At 35.9% G+C, this 19688-nt stretch overlaps 1 protein-coding gene across 1 annotated transcript; it reads right to left on the bottom strand.

Annotated features, from left to right (window-relative positions):
- Positions 1-15455: 15455 nt before the first annotated feature.
- Positions 15456-17753, bottom strand: LOC113338970 (probable 2-oxoglutarate-dependent dioxygenase JRG21). The gene is made up of 3 exons (XM_026584366.1): positions 17026-17753; positions 16597-16930; positions 15456-16052 (listed from the first exon to the last, which is right to left on the bottom strand). Exons 1-3 carry the CDS (start codon positions 17577-17579, stop codon positions 15804-15806), a joined length of 1137 nt encoding a protein of 378 aa, XP_026440151.1. The 5' UTR covers positions 17580-17753; the 3' UTR covers positions 15456-15803.
- Between the last annotated feature and the right edge of the window lie 1935 nt (positions 17754-19688).

Raw genomic sequence — 19688 nt, 5'->3', positions numbered from 1 at the left:
CTTGCAATTGAACAACTCTCTAACTAGTTCATTTAAGTCATTTGAACTAGTTATGGTGAAGAAGAATATGGTTGGTATGAAATGCTTATATGGCTAACCTTTTGGTTAACTATTGTTGAACCAACAATGTACACGTTTGGGTACGGTTAACAAACCTATAAGCTTGCATTTCATTTGTGTATAACAAGCTAAGTTTTCGATCTAATTGTTGGGAAATATTAGCTTGAATCTAAATCAGGTTTTCATATAACGGTGGATATTATTTGCTTTGTGACCAAGGCGAAACCTTGATTTGAAAGACTATATAAGGGGACATCTAGCAACTCTGTAAAACTAATCCCCACACCTCACGTGTGATACTAGTTTGCGTGCTAGAGTCGTTTCTCCTTTAAAACCAGGTTAACAACTTAAAGACTTCATTGGGATTGTGAATCCAGATCGATACTACTTTTATCGTAGTAATGTGATCTGATCATCTTCTATCGTACGAGTACAATTAGATTTATTGGCTTGAGATTCCTATATCCGATAGGAAAGATATAAAACAAACATTTTTGTCTCATTTTTTGTGATTCCGCAACATCTTGTTTCGCTACCATACGATTAAGATTGTTGTGAGGTGATTGATTTATCTAGGCTGTTCTTCGGAAATATAAGATCGGATTATCAATTGGTTCCTGTTCGCCTTGATTATTATAAAAAATAAGGAACAACAACTTTAGGGTTTTTCTGTGGGAGACAGATTGATCCTTTGATAGACTTGTCTGTGTGAGACAGATTTGTTTATTGTCAAAGCCTGCGATTTTGGGTCGTAATAACTCTTAGTTGTGGGTGAGATCATCTAAGGGAATCAAGTGCGAAGTATCCTGCTGGGATCAGTGGGATACTGATTGGTGTTCAACAAATTTCTAGTCCGAAGCTAGCTTGGAGTAGGCTAGTGTCTGTAGCGGCTTAATACAGTGTGTGTTCAATCTGGACTAGGTCCCGGGGGTTTTCCGCATTTGCGGTTTCCTCGTTAACAAAATTTCTGGTGTCTGTGTTATTTCAGTTTCCGCATTATATTGTTTTATCTTTATAATTGAAATAATACAGGTTGTGTGTTAGATCATCAATTAGAGTAATCCAACCTTTGGTTGTTGATTGTCATTGATTGATCCTTGGATATTGGTCTTTGGTACCATCCAAGTTATTCCTTGTATTTGATTAGTACTCGCAGTTTATGTTTGAGGAAATCAAATCAAGAGAGAGAGATATAAACTCGTTGATGTACTTTTAATTGATTGAGTTTTGTTGATTCTCTTAAAAGTATATTTGAGTTTGTCCATACAGATTGCTAAGCGAAATGTTGGGTGGTGTTGTTAGACCCCCGCTTTTTCAAAGATCAGGATACACAAACTCTCGAGGTAAATATAGTCGTACATGGATTCCCGGATCCCTAATGCGAAGTCTTTTAGTCGTAGACCTAATTGTGTTTCTCATAGGAAACCTAGGTCTACAAAGGACGACTTTAGAATCAACTAGGATACAAAGTGCCAGGGATTGATTTTCCCAGTTGAAAGAGCATCTCCATTTAGAGTTTTCAAAGATTAGGGGATGCTTAGAATTAAAGCAAAGATAGCTTGGGAATCAAGCAAACACTTTTAGGTCTTGAAAATACAATATAATAATATACACTAGGAACCTGTTCTGGAATCGTGTATAATGATTGTTCGGTTTGGAAAGTATGCCAAACAACTAAAGCAATTTGATGTTCATTTAAAAGCCTAAGAATTTAATCATGATATACACACATAAGTGTTTGAGTGATCAATGAAGTATTGGAAGTGTTTAAGAGAGTTCTAGCAATGCTAAACATATTTTAAAAAATAAGTCTTTGAGCATCTTCTATAAGAACCGTTAGGCTTGTTCACGAATCAGGGTGCAGCGGTTCGTAAACCGGGTTCGCCAACTACTAGCCTATAAGACCAACTTCTAGAATTCAGTTCACAACGGTTCGTAAACTGTTCCAATTCGTGTATTCTGAAACTCAAATATATATGGTTTGCAAACTGGTTCGCCAACCTACCCATGGGAGAAATATCAGATACTTCAATGTTTCTCTCTTATGATGTTTAAAACATTCCCACGTGATAAAATTGTTAGAGCACTGCTCGGTCGAACTCGCAAACGTTTTTATCTCAATCTTGTTTGTTAACTTTAGTTGCCAAAACTATAAGTCTTGATTTCTAGTACTCTACTTATAGCTAAGTCTAAGATTAGGATAGAATGTGTAGTTGAGATTTAAAATTCACGGCGTTCAATGATTGAAGACGAAGAACTACTAAGGGGAGCTTGTGGAACTTCATCAACAAAAGGTATGTGGAGACTTGGACTCATCTATCTCAAAACTTTAAAATGAAGGATATGAGTGAAGCTTCTTATGTCATCGGCATAGAGATTCATAGAGATAGGTCCTAAGGGACATTAGGACTGTCTCAAAAGGTATATTTAAACAAAGTTTTGGAACGGTTCCAAATGCAAAATTGTGCATCTAGTATAACACATATACAAAAGGGAGATAAGTTAAGTTTATATATTTGTCCAAAGAATGATCTAGAACGAAAAATGATGGAAACTATCCCATACGCATCAACGGTTGGAAGCTTAATGTATCCTCAGGTCTGTACAAGACCTGACATTGCTTTCGCAGTGGGAATGTTGGGCAGATTTCAGAGTAACTCAGGTTTCGAGCATTGGCGTGTTGCAAAGAAAGTAATACATTACTTACGAGGAACCAAAGATTTTGTAATCACGTACAAACGACCAGATGACTCTTTAGAAGTAATTGGATATTCGGATCCAGATTTTTCCGGTGATGTTGACATATTGGATTATGTGCGTTGGAGGGGGTTTCGGGTGCGGACTGACTTAATAATTCATTTTGGTTTCTGTGATGGGTTTTTCATTTGGGACTTGGGTTTTGGTCCTTTAAGCCATCAATATTTTATGGGTTTTTCATATGGAACTTGGGTTTGTTTATTTGGGCTTGAAAAAGCGTGGGTTCAACAACACCACCCAATATTTCGCTTAGCAATCTGTATGGACAAACTCGAATATACTTTTAAGAGAATCAACAAGACTCAATCAACTAAAAGTATATCAACGAGTTTATATCTCTCTTCTTGATTCGATTTACTCAAGCAAGAACTGCGAGTTCAAATCAAATACAAGGAATAACGTGGATGGTACCAAAGACCAATATCCAAGGATCAATCAATATCAATCAACAAACAAAGTTCGGATTTCCAATTGATTGATTCAAATGCACAACCTGTATTATTTCAATTATATAAACAAATATAATGCGGAAATAGAAATAACACAGACACCATAAATTTTGTTAACAAGGAAACCGCAAATGCAGAAAAACCCCGGGACCTAGTCCAGATTGAACACACACTGTATTAAGCCGCTACAGACACTAGCCTACTCCAACCTAACTTCGGACTGGACTGTATTTGAACCCCAATCAGTCTCCCACTGATCCAAGGTACAGTTATAATCCCTATGCCTCTGATCCTAGCAGAATACTGCGCACTTGATTCCCTTAACTGATCTCACCCACAACTAAGAGTTGCTACGACCCAAAGATGAAAACTTGACAATAAACAAATCTGTCTCACACAGACAAGTCTATCAAATGATCAATTTGTCTCCCACATATAAACCCTAAAAGGTTTTGTTCCGCCTTTTGGTAATAATCAAGGTGAACAGGAACCAATTGATAATCCGGTCTTATATTCCCGAAGAACATCCTAGAGTTATCAATCACCTCACAACAATATTAATCGTGTGATAGAGAAACAAGATGTTATGGAATCACAAACAATGAGACGAAGATGTTTGTGATTACTTTTTATATCTTGCCTATCAGAGATATCAATCTCAAGCCAATCAATCTGATTGTACTCGTACGATAGAAGATGCAAGATCATATCACACAACTACGATAAAAGTAGTATCGGTCTGGCTTCACAATCCCAATGAAGTCTTTAAGTCGTTAACCTGGTTTTAGAAGAAAAAAACCAAAGTTTAAAGGAGAACCGACTCTAGTATGCAAACTAGTATCACACGTGAGGTGTGGGGATTAGTTTTGCACATATACAAGAGTTCCCCTTATAAAGTCTTTCAAATCAGGGTTTGCAATTAAGTTACCTTGGTAACAAAGAATATCCACCATTAGATGAAAACCTGATTTAGATTCAAGCTAATATTTCTCAACCGTTAGATCAAAACAACTTGTTACAAACACTTGACAATGCACGCTTCTAGGTTTGTTAACCGTACCCATACGTATGCACTTGTTGGTTCAAAAATATTTAACCTAAAGGTTAGCCATATGATCATTCCATATCAACCACGTTCTTCTTCACCATAACTAGTTCAAATGATTTCAAATGAACAAGTTAGAGAGTTGTTCAATTGCAAGGAAATCTCATGTACTACACAAGACACAATTGAAGCAAAGATGATTTGATTCACTTGAATTGGTTCATGAAATTTTATAGCCACGGTTTGCAAACTGGATTCCTTAGTCTTTTTAAGTTTAAGTTCAGAAATCATCTTCAGATATATAACCTTCTCAAGTTCGCAGACTAGGTTCGCGGACTTAAGTTACCGAGAAGAGTTTACAAACTCCAGCAGAAATTCTCGGGTATGAGAACTTCGCCGGTTCGCGGACTGGGTTCGCGGACTTAGCTTCACGCAAGTAGTTTGTCAACTCCATCACAAATTCTCGGGTTTGAGAACTTCGGCAGTTCGCGGACTTGGCTCACGCCATTCTTCCGGTTCTGTTGATCAACAAAGTTCGCAAACTTTGGTTCAAGGAATAGGACTTCTTGTCTTCACATACCTTTTTGTCGATAGAATTCTTGTCTTCAAATAGTAGGAGATAGAGTAGATAGACTTTTGAGTGATAAATAAGTTTAAGTCTTCACATACCTTTTTGTCGAGAAGTTCCACTGGTTCCTTGATTAGTTCTTCTACTTGTATGATGAATCACCATGAAGTCCTTGAGCTCAACCACACTTTCTATCCTAGTCCGAGACTTTTCTATAATAGACTAGAAATCAAGACTTATAACTTTGATCACTAACATTGACAAACATGTTTGAGATAGCAACGAATGCGAGTTCGACCGAGCAATGCTCTAACAATCTCCCCCTTTGTCAATTTTAGTGACAAAACTATCAATACATATGGAATACAAAAAGGATAAAGAAACTATAGTAGCTTATATTCCACATGTATAATCTTCAACATTCCTCGAAATCTTCGTCACTTACAAGTACTCCAATGATCCCAAAGGTTGTAAGTTTAGCATCACCGTTGTTGAAGATCTGTAGCTATAACAATTAGAAAACATAGTTCTCGGTCGTTGTTATACAGTGTCATAGTATTATTACACAGCGTCAAAGTTCAATTGTATCATAACTTCAACAATAATACTATGGTGATATGTATCACTCCCCCTTAATCAATACTCCATCTCACATGGAAACCACTCCCCCTTACACAATGATACGAAAACCATATATATTTGTAGTGTGAACTACATATTAATTCTCCCCCTATTTGTCAATAAAATTGGCAAAGGTACAAGAACATGATCATAATGAAATTTTCGAGAGAGACATTTCATGAAAAAAAAATACATACCAACTAATTTAGATGCAATCATAAAGCCGAAGCTAAATGAATTCATCAAGGAGTTTAAATATACAAGATAACTCCTCTAAAACTCCACGGCCGCGCACCCCTCAATATATGACCATTAAGGAAAAGTTCAAAAGAACTCTCCCCCGTTTAATGTTATTCCCAAAAGAACAACAAGAGGGACCTTAATTACAAAAGAAAAAAGGATTTTAATGGACACCAAAAACCATGAGAATGATTTTTTATATTCAAAAACTCAATCAAATTAATCACAAGTAAACCCATGATTAATTTAATCGGAATACGCAATCAAATTAAACACAAAAAGTGATCAATTTAATTTATTATGCTCAACATAAAAGAACTTACGGAGCTACGACTAAGTTAACCATTGAAAATGATTAGCTTAACCGTTCATATACTCAACACAAAAAAACTTATGGAGTATTGCAGTATACACAGAAAATATGGATCAGGGATGATCAATACTGCGGAATATACAAGGATTCATTCTATCTTCAATCATTATTTTCATAACAACAATCAATAGACATCATCCTTGTCACAAAATATGTTAACCTATCTTCCATCAAAGATTGACAATATAGGCTTAACTTTTTTGTTTGCCAAAAGTCCATTCATTCTTTTATCAATATGTGAATATCGACAACAAACGACTTTACTTTTGACAAAGTATGGGATAAACATAGTTCACGGACGTAAACCCCAATATCCCATAACAAATTGCAATATAACAAATCATAAAGATTAAATACTGCAAAGATCATCTTCCAAATAAATTTAGAATTTAAACCAATAAATCTAAAAACATGAAGATGAAAACGTTGGACATATCTATGTGTAATCACAATAATGGATATTCCAAACTCTAGTAATCCTTCTCAAAAGAAGAATAAGTTCTCATAAGAAGTTTCCTAGGCATCAGGACAAACTCATAATGCACATATAAGATTATTTGTCCTTTGAGGGTAGAATCAATCTTTTTCGCCCGGATACACCAAGAATAGCTACCAAAGGCGTATAAACAGATTTTCTTAACAAAGAAGAACATACAAAGTCATTAACGACCATGCACTACAGTTCACATAAGATGATTGTGAACATTCAAGAATCCCATAGTAATGCATACTACTGCCTGTTCTTGAAATTCCTTCTTTGTGATTCACCAACAACATTCTTGAAAAAGCTACAATGAGCTTAGAAGAGTAGTACTCCAAGAATACAACTGCCAAGTCCAAGAGAAGTGAAACAAGTGCAACGAAACTGAGCAAAACACTCAAAAACAATAGACAGGACAAATACCAATCTTAACTCATCCAAATACAATAATTCTCATATCCATTTTGAAGATAATTCAAATAGGAAGATAATTCAAAAAGAATGATTACATTCCGAGTTAGGAAGAAGAAGTTATGGCCAAAACAAGTTTACCGAACATCGACGTCAAGTATGCATACGGGTTTGCAAACGAATTTTCAAGTCTGCGAACTTAAACCCCTGGATTTTGATTTTAAAAGATGTTATGCATACCTGGTAGGTGTATCATTAAGTCCAAACATCCCGAACTATTATTTTCAAACCTAAACGTTTAAGAACCTTAAACACAGATCAAGTTAGATAGAAAATAACGATAAGAAAGGTGCAAGAATCATTATAAGTTCTCTAAACAAATAAAAGCACAAATCTTGCTCAAGTTTATAGACATACCTTTTTATATGAATCCAATTGAATTCTACAGCCTTACCGAACATAATTTGTGCGCCCCAATTTCCGTGCTTCCCTCACCGTATACATAGCAGCGCATTCCTTGGTGAGGATGCACTTACAACACAATCAAGTTGTGTTAGGGTGAAAAACGTCTTGTTCACCAAAATTGACCTTTGGATTATCATTAAAGGGATCATTTTTAGAGCCTTTCACATCCAATTCCATTTTTCAAAAAAAACTTGTTAAGTTCCAACATCATGGATGCTGCCTTCTCCATAGTCATGGAATTTTCTGGAAGATCATTCCTTTTCACACTCAAAGCATCATTAGATTTCTTTGGTACCCACTTCTGAGTGCGTTTAGGAACAATCGGAACCTTCTTCCCATTACTATTTTCAAGATTTCTTGGAAGAAAATTGGATTGACTATTCTTTTGCAAGTTAGTCTTTCTCCAATTGGGAGCATCGGATCTTGTCTTCGTCTTTACGAAGTTATCCTTTTGATAACCATTACGATTGTGAAAAGTCTTCGTATAACGTTTATAGGAAAATCTAGGTTTTTCACATCAACGATTCCTTTGCCTAAAGGTTGGAAAGTTACAACCTGTAATGTTAAGGGGATTAGCCTTAGCATATGATCTTGGTTTCACAACTTCTTGTGATGCCCAAACAAGAAAATCATGAAGTTTCTTATTCCTTATACAAAAACGACATCTCCTTTCCAGGTGACTTTTATTTCCGCAATAGTGGCAAACATAAGGAATGTTCTTACCTCGATCCGTATGTGCTGACTTTGGAGGTTGATATTCTTTTCTCTTTAGAACCTTTAATTTCCGGTGAAGATATTTCACTTTTTCCATCAGTGGAAACCTTTTGTTGAGAAGAATCACTTGCCTTGGCAAATTTTACCTCTTTGCTAATACTTGGAGCATCTATTCCCTTATAGCCCAATCCTCGTATATCACGATGATTTTTACTTGCTCCTAGCATAGTGGTTAATTTGCTTGAACTAGTATTGAACTTTTTCAAGTCATCTTTCAACATCTTGATTTTATCAAGAGCAGCAGCTAAATCAGCCTCCAGGCGTTTTTCTCGAGCTAGACAAACACTTTCTCTATCATCAAAACTAATTTGTTGAGAGTTAAACCTTGCTTCAGATTCTACAAGTTTCTCTTCCAACAAAAAGCACTTTTGATAAAGATTATCACATTCAAGTGACTTCATACGTAGGTTTTCCTCAGAATCCTTGAGGATCGATTCGTTAGAACGATTCGGAAAATAAACACCTGCGTAACATCTTCTCAATTTCTTGTTTTCTCGACAGAGAGGTGTCAGAAGAGGTGAGACATGAGGAGTTGTAATCTTTTTCATCTTCCACGAATCCAAAAACTTAACATACTCTGAGACTTCCTCATCAACATCTCTATCAATATCTGAATCACCTTCATCAGAAAGTTCATCCAACTGTTCTTCTAGGAGAGTTCCCAATCAACAGTTTTTACATCAAGAGAATGTTTAAATATTGACTTAGATGTGATAGTTCTCTCAGGTGAATCCAAGCTTTTAGAATCATCTGGTAATTTCTGAACTGGTACGTTATTAGAGATAGACTCATCCATAATCAGATCACCACAAACACAGAATTATAAGGTCTTTAACGTGTTTGCCTGCTCTGATACCAATTGAAAAAGCGGGGGTCTAACAACACCACCCAATATCTAGCTTAGCAATCTGTATGGAAAAACTCGAATATACTTTTAAGAGAATCAACAAGACTCAATCAATTAAAAGTATATCAACGAGTTTATATCTCTCTTCTTGATTCGATTTACTCAAGTAAGAACTGCGAGTTCAAATTAAATACAAGGAATAACTTGGATGGTACCAAAGACCAATATACAAGGATCAATCAATATCAATCAACAACCAAAGGTCAGATTTCCAATTGATTGATTGAAACGCACAACCTGTCTTATTTCAATTATATAAACAAATATAATGCGGAAATATAAGTAACACAGACACCAGAAATTTTGTTAACGGGGAAACCACAAATGCAGAAAAACCCCGGAACCTAGTCCAGATTGAACACACACTGTATTGAGCCGTTATAGACACTAGCCTACTCCAAGCTAACTTTGGATTGGACTGTAGTTAAACCCCAATCAGTCTCCCACTGATCCAAGGTACAATTGTACTCCTTACTCCTCTGATCCTAGCAGGATACTGCGTACTTGATTCCCTTAGCTGATCTCACCCACAACTAAGAGTTGCTACGATCCAAAGTCGAAGACTTGACAATAAACAAATCTGTCTCACACAGAAAAGTCTATCAAAGGATCAATCTGTCTCCCACAGATAAACCCTAAAAGGTTTTGTTCCGTCTTTTGATAATAATCAAGGTGAACCAATTGATAATACGGTTTTATATTTCCGAAGAACATCCTAGAGTTATCAATCACCTCACAACAATCTTAATTGTATGGTAGCGAAACAAGATGTTGCGTAATCACAAACAATGAGACGAAGATGTTTATGATTACTTTTTATATCTTGTCTATCGTAGATATCAATCTCAAGCCAATCAATCTGATTGTACTCGAACGATAGAAGATGCAAGATCAGATCATACAACTACTATAAAAGTAGTATCGGTCGGGCTTCACAATCTCAGTGAAGTCTTTAAGTCGTTAACCTGGTTTTAGAAGAAGAAAAACAAAGGTTAAAAGAGAACCGACTCTAGTATGCAAACTAGTATCACACGTGAGGTATGGGGATTAGTTTTGCAAAGACACTAGAGTTCCCCTTATATAGTCTTTCAAATCAGGGTTTGCAATTAAGTTACCTTGGTAACAAAGCAATCAATATCCACCGTTAGATGAAAACCTGATTTAGATTCAAGCTAATATTTCTCAACCGTTAGATCGGAAACTTAGCTTGTTACACACACTTGACAATGCACGCTTCTAGGTTTGTTAACCGTACCCAAACGTATGCACTTGTTTGTTCAACAATAATTAACCAAAAGGTTAGCAATATGAGCATTCCATATCAACCACGTTCTTCTTCACCATAACTAGTTCAAATGATTTCAAATGAACTAGTTAGAGAGTTGTTCAATTGCAAGGAAATCTCATGTACTATACAAGACAGAATTGAAGCAAAGATGATTTGATTCACTTGAATCGGTTCATGAACTTTTATAGCCACGGTTTATAAACTAAATTCCTTAGTCTTTTTAAGTTTAAATTCAGAAATCATCTTCAGATATATAACCTTCTCAATTTCGCAAACTAGGTTCGCGGACTTAAGTTACCGGGAAGAGTTTACAAACTCCGGCTGAAATTCTCGGGTATGAGAACTTCGCCGGTTCGCGGACTTAGCTTCACGCAAGTAGTTTGTCAACTCCATCAGAAACTCTCGGGTTTGAGAACTTAGGCAGTTCGCGGACTTGACTCATGCCATTCTTCCGGTTCTCTTGATCAACAAAGTTCGCAAACTTTGGTTCAAGGAATAGGACTTATACATAAATGTGTTTCCACAATAGTGCTTATGTCCACCATTGGTTATGTAATCTAAACTCTCATTTCAATCATTGAAACATTCTTAGAGGACGTTATATAGTTGTTACACCATTTTTCGTCAAAGCAATTTTCAAGATGATTGAAACATATCGTGACTTTCGTCACATGGTAAAGATAAACTTGTTAAAGCGAAAAGCTTACCAACTCATATTTCGAGATATAGATAGGCGAGGTATACTCGGCTCGAATTACCAAATGTGTATAATCACAGTCTATATATATATAGCATACGAATTCTTGTCTCAAAGAGTAGGAGATAGAGTAGATACACTTTTGAGTAGTTCTTCTACTTGCATGATGAATCGCCATTAAGTCCTTGAGCTCAACTACACTTTCTATCCTAGTCCGAGACTTAGCTATAATAGACTATATATCAAGACTTATAGTTTTGATCACTAACATTGATAAACATGCTTGAGATAGCAACACATGCGAGTTCGACCGAACAATGCTCTAACAGGGCTGTCAATGTTTGATGGGTTTTCCGTGAATTTTGTGCATAATCTTGTACAAGGGCTATGTACAGCTACTTGATGTATGTAACATTTCTTTATACTGGATATAATATTATCTTTACCTATTAACATTTCTTTATACTGCATGTAACATTTCCAACTAGTTTCATTTAGTCTTCTCTTGTTATTAGAAAAAATGGAGAAAAGATTTTATTTTTTCCATAATTGAAGCAAGCGATAGAAGTACAATTGCATTAAACCGAATGAGAACACAAGAGAAACCAAGTACAGAAAAATGAAGAATACCCCAGAGAAAGAACGGTGCAAGCTCTGCGTTGTGGTATGAACTTTTCCATCAAGATCTCACTCCCATGACGCACCCTATCTTAGATTTATGTCTGTTTTACTTTCGTGGTTTTACACATATATATTTTTACTTTTACTTTTACTACAGGAATTTTTCTTTTCACCTTCCTAAATTACATGATGGACCATGAACGAAGGCAATCAGATGCATGTATAAAATGCAAGACAGTGATTAGTGAGGAGGAATAACAAAAAAGACATAGTTTTTGTAGACCCAAATGTATTCAGGAATGACGGCCCACCGGACGATACGCTCTCCTCATGTACCCATGTGATAACAAGGTCTAAGTTCACTTCAATCACATGGGTATAAGCTTGTAAGAATGTGATTCTCGACATAATTTCAGAAAATGGAGCTAAACACCATTCAAACTTATTAATTACGTTACACGAGAGATGGGAACCACATGTCACGCATCTAAATGTACAATTTCTTGACTTGGCCCAAAATGGAATATTAATGAAAAGCTAGAGATGGAGACATGATAGTCGTCCGTCGTACCTCACAATACCATTTGAAAGTTTCCACCATGACTGGACCAAAAACAACTTCTTTGCGAACCTAGTTTTAAAACACCGCAACAAATTATTTTTGTGTCCAAATTCAGATGCGAAAAATGTGTCATTTGTTTAAATATTTTTAAAACATGGTTCAAATAAACGAGTAAAAATTAGTATGGGTGAAATGTACATTAAAAGAAATAGTGAGGATGAAACTAAATTCATCCTGACTTAAACCTAAAAAATAGTAAGGATGAAAAAATATTTGAAAATGGATAGGATGAAACTGTTTACATCCTGGCTATTTTTACATTTTTGTCCATTTAAACATTATCAAAATTTAAATGTCCTTTTCATCCAAGAAATATTGATTTTGATCTTTTTAACCAATTTTGTGATTCAGATAACGACTGAAACGATATTTCATTTCAGCAACACTGTTATCGGCTTAAAAGAAAATAAGTCCATTGTGATGGCCGGGTTATCAAATTTCACGAAATCTACAATTTCTATTGCTAATCAAGATAATCCCACAAGATTTAGTAACCCCGAACAGGAGTTTAGAGAGAAAAACTCGATAATACTTGACCTGGTACCACCAATTAATGAAATGAAATGCGTCATGAGTGAGGTAGCTGTAGAGTGTCCCCGTGAGAAAAGCGTCATGAAAATGAGGATCTACCGCACAGATAAGCATATGAGTTGTGCGACGCTGATTGTTGATTCTTTGACTTTCATCTACTATATAAGTTAACAAACAGTCAGATACATTTAAACACGTGCTTCATATAATGTATATTTAATGTTAGAAATTGAAAGATCCTGCTGCCAGTAGTTAAGTAGTTAAGTCAGTTGTTAATTTAAAAAGTGATTGATTGGCGATGATGATGGATGATGGTAACCCTACAAATTTCAATCTTCTCCAGTCCAATCAAGGGGGATGGGGAGTTACTTTAATAGACAAAAAAAATATTATAACGAAATCGTTACTTAAACAAGCGAATAGATAAATCATTATCTATCTGCTTGACTGCTTCTTCAATCTCGGGTAAGAGCTGGAATTGGAAAACACAAAGTATAGCTGGATTCTGGGCACAATTGATTGAGTTATGAAGCTTCATGCAACATTACAAACTCTAGGATTTTGGCGCATTGGATTTAACAGTGCATAGTTTGAAGACAAAGATATCAATTATCATCAGTCTTGAATCTTCCAAGAAAAACTTTGTGTTAACTTTGAGATTACAAGACTGGCATCACTTTCGGTGATTGTGAAATTAATTAAACCTTTATTAGCGGCAATGCATGGCCAGCATATTATAAACGGGACCTGGTTGCAAAGATCTTACTATCGTATGCCAAGTTGCCAACTGCCGACTTATAATATAGTAGGCAACAAAAGTACATTTTAAAAATATTACTAGAAAACAAACACCTCTTTCTGAAGAATCTCGGCTGCAAGTCCCAACGAGGATTTCGTTTGATCTCAACAACAATGTTGTCAAAAGGTTGATTTCTTGAGTAGGGAAATACAACTTATTTTGAACCCACCTTTTTTTAAATCAGGATGCATTCGTGTATACAGAAAAGACTAAAGATGTTCCTGCTTTGTAAAGAAGCCTCTCTGTTTTTTTTTTTTTTTTTTATAGAAAAAGAGTAAGGGCTCAACAGAGCTACAAACTCACTGGTACATTAAGGTGGCCATCTTGGTTATGTCTAGCACCATGACGAACCCCTAAAGTATGATGAGAGATATCACACTTATCCTTAACACAAGGGATTTCAATAGACTGTAAGGCTGTCAAAAACTAATGTAGATTTGGACCTTTCTAATTTAAGTTCTGCAGTAAAGTAGAATGACTAGATAATTGGGCTAATCTAACAGCATTAGTGTTTTGCCGTGGAGTTAGCTTGATAAGATTGCCTAAAGCAAAATCAATAGCTTCAAAATTCCCTCCATAGCTGAGAGTAGAACTTCCTTGAAATCATTCCTGCACTTCTAATTGATATCCTTTCTGAATGGTTTGTAGTATTTCTTCATCTTCTGCTGCAAAATCAATGTTGGCTTTCTGCATTTCCTTGCCCCATTCCAGAGCTAGATAAGCTCATATGCTTGCTCTGTCTGCTCTGGTGAGTCCAGTTGTAGGGTCATTGAAGTTCCTTGATCTCACACACTGGCCTGAGAATGATAGGGAAATAAAAGCAAAGTTAGTAAAGGATGGTAAATCACTATTAGGCATGTTATTATTCACTTCCAGGATATGCATGCTAATAGTGATTCCAAATTTCTCTTTATGTTTTCTGACCAGACTATTAAGTCTTAAGTTCTGATCATTATTAGTATCCTGGTAGTAGAGATTGTTCAGAATATGCCCTGGTTTATGATTCACTCTATTAAAAGAGCATAGGTGTTGAGTGATTTTCAGAGCAGTATGATCAGCAGAAGGGATAAGTTTTCTGAAAACCACATCACATCTAGCTTTCCAGATGAACCAACATATGGTAGCAAATGTACCATTCCATCTAGCAATAAGATTGTTAGTGTGGAACCAACGTTGAACCAATCATGGAAGGATGCATAAGCAGTAAAGAGTTGATGAGTTTCCCCAAAGAGTTTTTCCCAAACATTAGAAGCAGCCGGGCAAGCCAAGAGGACATGGGTAATATCTTCATGAGTATTCTTTCAGAGTGTGCATATGGGATCAATATAATTCAAAATGCTGGCAGACTTGGCATTGGTTGGGAGAATACCATGAGCACACTTCCGTATGAAGAGTTGAATGGCTGGAGTAGTGTCAAGCTTCCAGATTTTCTTCCAAGGACTGTCAGAGTATCATTAGCATATTTATTGATGATTTGCTTGTCATATAGGGATTTGACAGTGAATTTTCTTGTATGAGTGTTAGGATTATGGTGAGTCTGGATAATGAGGTTTTGAACATCCCGAGTAAACCAGAGACTTTGTAAAGAAGCTCGAAAGCAAGGACATAGTTTGAGCCCACTGTCGACAACCTAGATAGCAGCACAATAAGAGATCGCAGGTTCGCAACCACATAAGCAAAAACGAAGAACCCCAAGTTTTACCGAAAGAATGCAACTCATCTTTGAAAGCAATGCCAATTTTTCAACGAAAATGATCTTCTTCTTTTTTTTTCATTTTTTTTCTTTTTCATTTTCTTTTTTGAAGTTTGATACATTCAAACTATATATACATCATACTGCCACTCATGATTAACCAACGCACAAGTAATTGATTTAGCAAACTTACATGACAAATTGATGTCTTCTTCTTTATTTTTTATACGATTTTCATCGCATATATTTATATTTGGATTTACTTTTAAATCCAAATATATTTATATTTATATTTGTATAAATCCAAATATATTTATATATTTATATATTTATATTTGGATTTTCATCGCATATATTTATATTTGGATTTACTTTTAAATCCAAATATTAGTACAATAATATTAACGCGGTGATTTCATAGATTCCAGCTGCAATTTTCCACGAGTACCCATCGTTCGAATGAAGCGCCTGTATTCATTGAACGTCATCGGCGAATAAAGAGCTGGCCGTTCCAGTGTTACAAGTTCTTTGGCTGGCTGTATGACTAAATCTCCTCTTGGGTTATAGAAGAATGCAAGAGATAAGCGTTCATTCATTGAATTCACAGTAACCCGGTGTTCAACGCTTTTGTATATCGCATTAGTCAGCACCTAATTAAAATTAGAAAAAATTAATCACCCATTAGTATTCTGCTTAAGGAAATTCAGATTATGCAGTTCATATATATACACGTTATGCTACCCATCAAGATTTATTTTCTGAGGTAGCAAGTGCGACCACGCCGGTCAGGTGCACTTGCATCCTTTCATGGACCACAGAGATCTCCGACAACCTGATTATTTTTTTTTGTTCTTTTTATGTGGATATTAAAGATCTATTTGTACACTTCTCATGCTAGTTGAGGACATCATATAAGACAATTCGGATTTAAAAGTGAACATTTAACTATGTAAAGTGAGTTGCTGTTGAAAGGGAAACAATGATACTAAATCAAAAATTAAAAAAAAAACACTAAAACTTTAATTGACCATAATGCCATGATTGGATTTAAAGTTCATGCCCCCTGATTTGAGTTTTCAAAATAGACCTTATTATAAATAATCCAAGCGTACTAATATTTTTGCTAATATAATGATGTTACTGTTAATTGGGATAATGATCTTGAGAGATAATGAAAAGGAGAGTGAGAGGGACCTGAATTTGATCGCCGATGTTAACGATAAATGAGTTTGGAGCAGATTTAACGGTAATCCAAGTATCATCTTTACGAACTTGAAGACCGACTACGTCATCATCCGGGAGTAGAAGAGTCATACCACCAGGATCAGAATGTGAAGAGAGACCAAGTGCAAGATCAGGCTGTGGACATTTTGGATAGAAATTTATTCTCATACAAGCTCCAAATTCTTCTCCACCTTCAAATGAATTTTGAAGATAATCTTCTTCTAACCCAAGGGTAACTGATAAAATCTTCATTATCTTCTTACTTAATTTCACCAACTGCTTGCAGTATTCAGCAATCACTTCCCTACACAGAATAAAGACATGCATATCAACAAATTATTCTTATATAGAGTTTTACGTGCTTGTTGATAAACATACAATATGTGAAGTATAGATCACCTGCAAGATAAAGGTAGAGCAGGCCATTTGTTAGGATCTTGCAAAGATTGAGGAAGATAGTGCAAGTAAAAGTAATCATTCCAATCAAGAATGGCGCCTTTCTCGACACCCAATCGACTACCATAACCCTCGTAAGTTGCCGGTGTGTTGGCGTAAACTTGTTTCTGTTCAAATGGTAAATGAAAGAATTGTCGCCATACGTCTCGAACTTGATCCATTAACTCTGGACTTACCCCGTGATTGACAATTTGGAAAAAACCCCAGTTTTTACTCGCCATGCATACTTGATCCAGGATCGTATCTGGTAGAACTAGATGATTATTCTCATCATCATCATCAAGTAGCCCTTGAAAATCAATAAGTGGGATATTGAGATCAGAAGCATCAACGTAACTGCTAGTATCAGTATTTATTGACAGACCTAATAACTTAGTACCGGTATTAGGTCTTTCTGATGGAGGTTTGACATATCTATCTGGAATAACAGAAGAACCACTCTCTGATATTGCCTGAACTCTTGTTATTGGTTCAGGCCAAGAATCTCTTGAACTCATGATTTTGATATGATCGATAAGAAACTAGACACTATTTATAGAGCGAAAGAAAGAGATAGATTAGGGAGTGGTTGGCTAAAAAAGGAGAGAAGAGAGAGCAAGGTAAGCTATAACAAACATAAGGGTCTATATATGTATACTCGTGGAGTTGGGAGTGCCTTGTGGTGGCAAGCCGACATTGTTGTGTATTTCTGATTATGGATAAAACATACAGTACTCAACTGCTTATGGCAATATAAATGAAAGGATGAAAACGAAAATTAAACAAGATAAAATAAAATGAAAAAAAACAAATGTGCGTATATAAATTTCGGCGCAGCCATGGTGAAGTTGGTTTACTACGTGTAAGGCCCGTGTGCTTATCCAAGCTATAGCTGCTCCCTATTAGCAACGTTGCTAAAATAAAGCATGAAATAAAGTGAACGTCATCAAAAAAATGTGTTCTTTTAACTCTTTACTACTTTTTCCTTCGATGGGGACTCTGACAAGGGGAAAATGTAACGGTAACACCTTAAAAAAGCAGTCATAAACATGCTATTGCGTTAGACAAGGCTATAGGCTTCTCTAAATGGTAAATAGTAGGTGTAGGACATCTTAAAATTCTTTTATCATGCATAGGTATACCAGACTTCTGAGGTTTGACTAGTTTACCCCACACATATATACCCGTTGGCTGGTGTGGGAAATTCATTAACCAACAGTCTATAAACTCTATAGCTAGGAGGCACACAGTGTAGTCAAAACTCAAAACAAGAAAAAGATAGTCCCTCAAAAGTGCATCATTGCTATCGGAATTATCAATTTATTTGGGGTTGTACCAATTCAGTGCTTTAAACTGTTTTGATTTATATGAATTTTGTTACAACTCCAAACAATCTTGGGAACTCCCTATAACAATCTTTGAAAAAGCATGGTATATTTCAACTATGTCTACCTGTGCAGACCACAGCTTTGGCCGAGCACCGAAATGATAGTCAGTCAATTTATGCTTCCTGATCTGGTAATTCCGTATTTTTATTTTCTGCATCGAGTAAATGTAGTTTCTTCTTTTGTTAACTTGCTGTCGACTTGTCGTGATCATGCTAAGTTCAAATGAGACTAAACTGAAACTTAGAAAACTTCAAATTCAAGATACTATGATTACTATCTATGATTTTTTTCCAGTTAATTATATCAACATACTACTAATATTTATTTCATTTTAGCACGTTGTATTGACCATATATAAAGATAATGCACGGTCCAAGCATTTGACGGTCAACATTCAATATACGCACTTGCAAAGCCAGCTATAATAGAGCTAGCCTTTAGTTGACATAGTCCCAAACTCAGTTGTTGGGGAATTGCTTTAGTTTATTGCTTATTGCTGGTTGACATAGACCCAGCTAGCTGGGAATTGTTGGGAATTGTTTGCAAGTGCATATATTGAAATAAAATGGGAATTGTTGGGTTTATTGTTGGGAATTGTTTGCAGTCAAGTTCCTTGCATACCTGGGGTGCAGTGCGTTTTCCTCGTTTTTTTTGTTACTCCTGTTTTTTTAGAAATTTTCTAAAATGCTCCAACTGTTTAGTTTTCCATCCTAGTTAGTGAACATTAGTTTACTTTTTTTAAAGTTTACTTCTTTACCATTTACTTGTTAGTACGTTTACCTTCTACATCATTTTTTCAATTTGTCGAACTCGGTTCAGGATCGTGTCATCATTTTCAGGTTCGTTCCATCATTACCTGAAAGGGTTCATCATTCCCAAGTGTCTTGGGGTTTTTGGTTGGTGGAGAATCAATCTTCTACAATATTTTTCCGGTTAGTCGAACCCGGTTCAGGGTCATTACACCACTTTCAGGTTCGTCGAGCCTAATTCAGCATCGTTACACCCTCTTTCAGGATCGTCGAATCATTATCCTCTCTACCAAGGAGATGTAGTTCAGGGGTAAATAGGACTTTTAATAGGAAAGATAACTGGCACCTACCACTTAACTGGATGGAATTTGCCTTTTGAATAAAACGGGATACGTTAGAAAATTTGTCAAAAACGGGGGTACTTTTGAAGTATACATTTCAAAGGAGGGGTACTTTATAAAGTATCCCAAATTATATTGGCAAACAGTTT

This window comes from Papaver somniferum, unplaced genomic scaffold, assembly GCF_003573695.1.
Source record: "Papaver somniferum cultivar HN1 unplaced genomic scaffold, ASM357369v1 unplaced-scaffold_19, whole genome shotgun sequence".
Lineage (NCBI taxonomy): Eukaryota > Viridiplantae > Streptophyta > Magnoliopsida > Ranunculales > Papaveraceae > Papaver > Papaver somniferum.
This window is presented reverse-complemented; position numbering and strand designations above follow the sequence as displayed.

Bases quoted from the DNA above. Each gene is read 5' to 3' on its own strand.
- LOC113338970 (XM_026584366.1), bottom strand. From the start codon at position 17,579: ATGAGTTCAAGAGATTCTTGGCCTGAACCAATAACAAGAGTTCAGGCA. The intron at 16,931-17,025 runs GTGATCTATACT...TATTCTGTGTAG, and splicing joins GCTCTACCTTTATCTTGCAG to GGAAGTGATTGCTGAATACT. The intron at 16,053-16,596 runs GTCCCTCTCACT...AATTTTAATTAG, and splicing joins ACATCGGCGATCAAATTCAG to GTGCTGACTAATGCGATATA.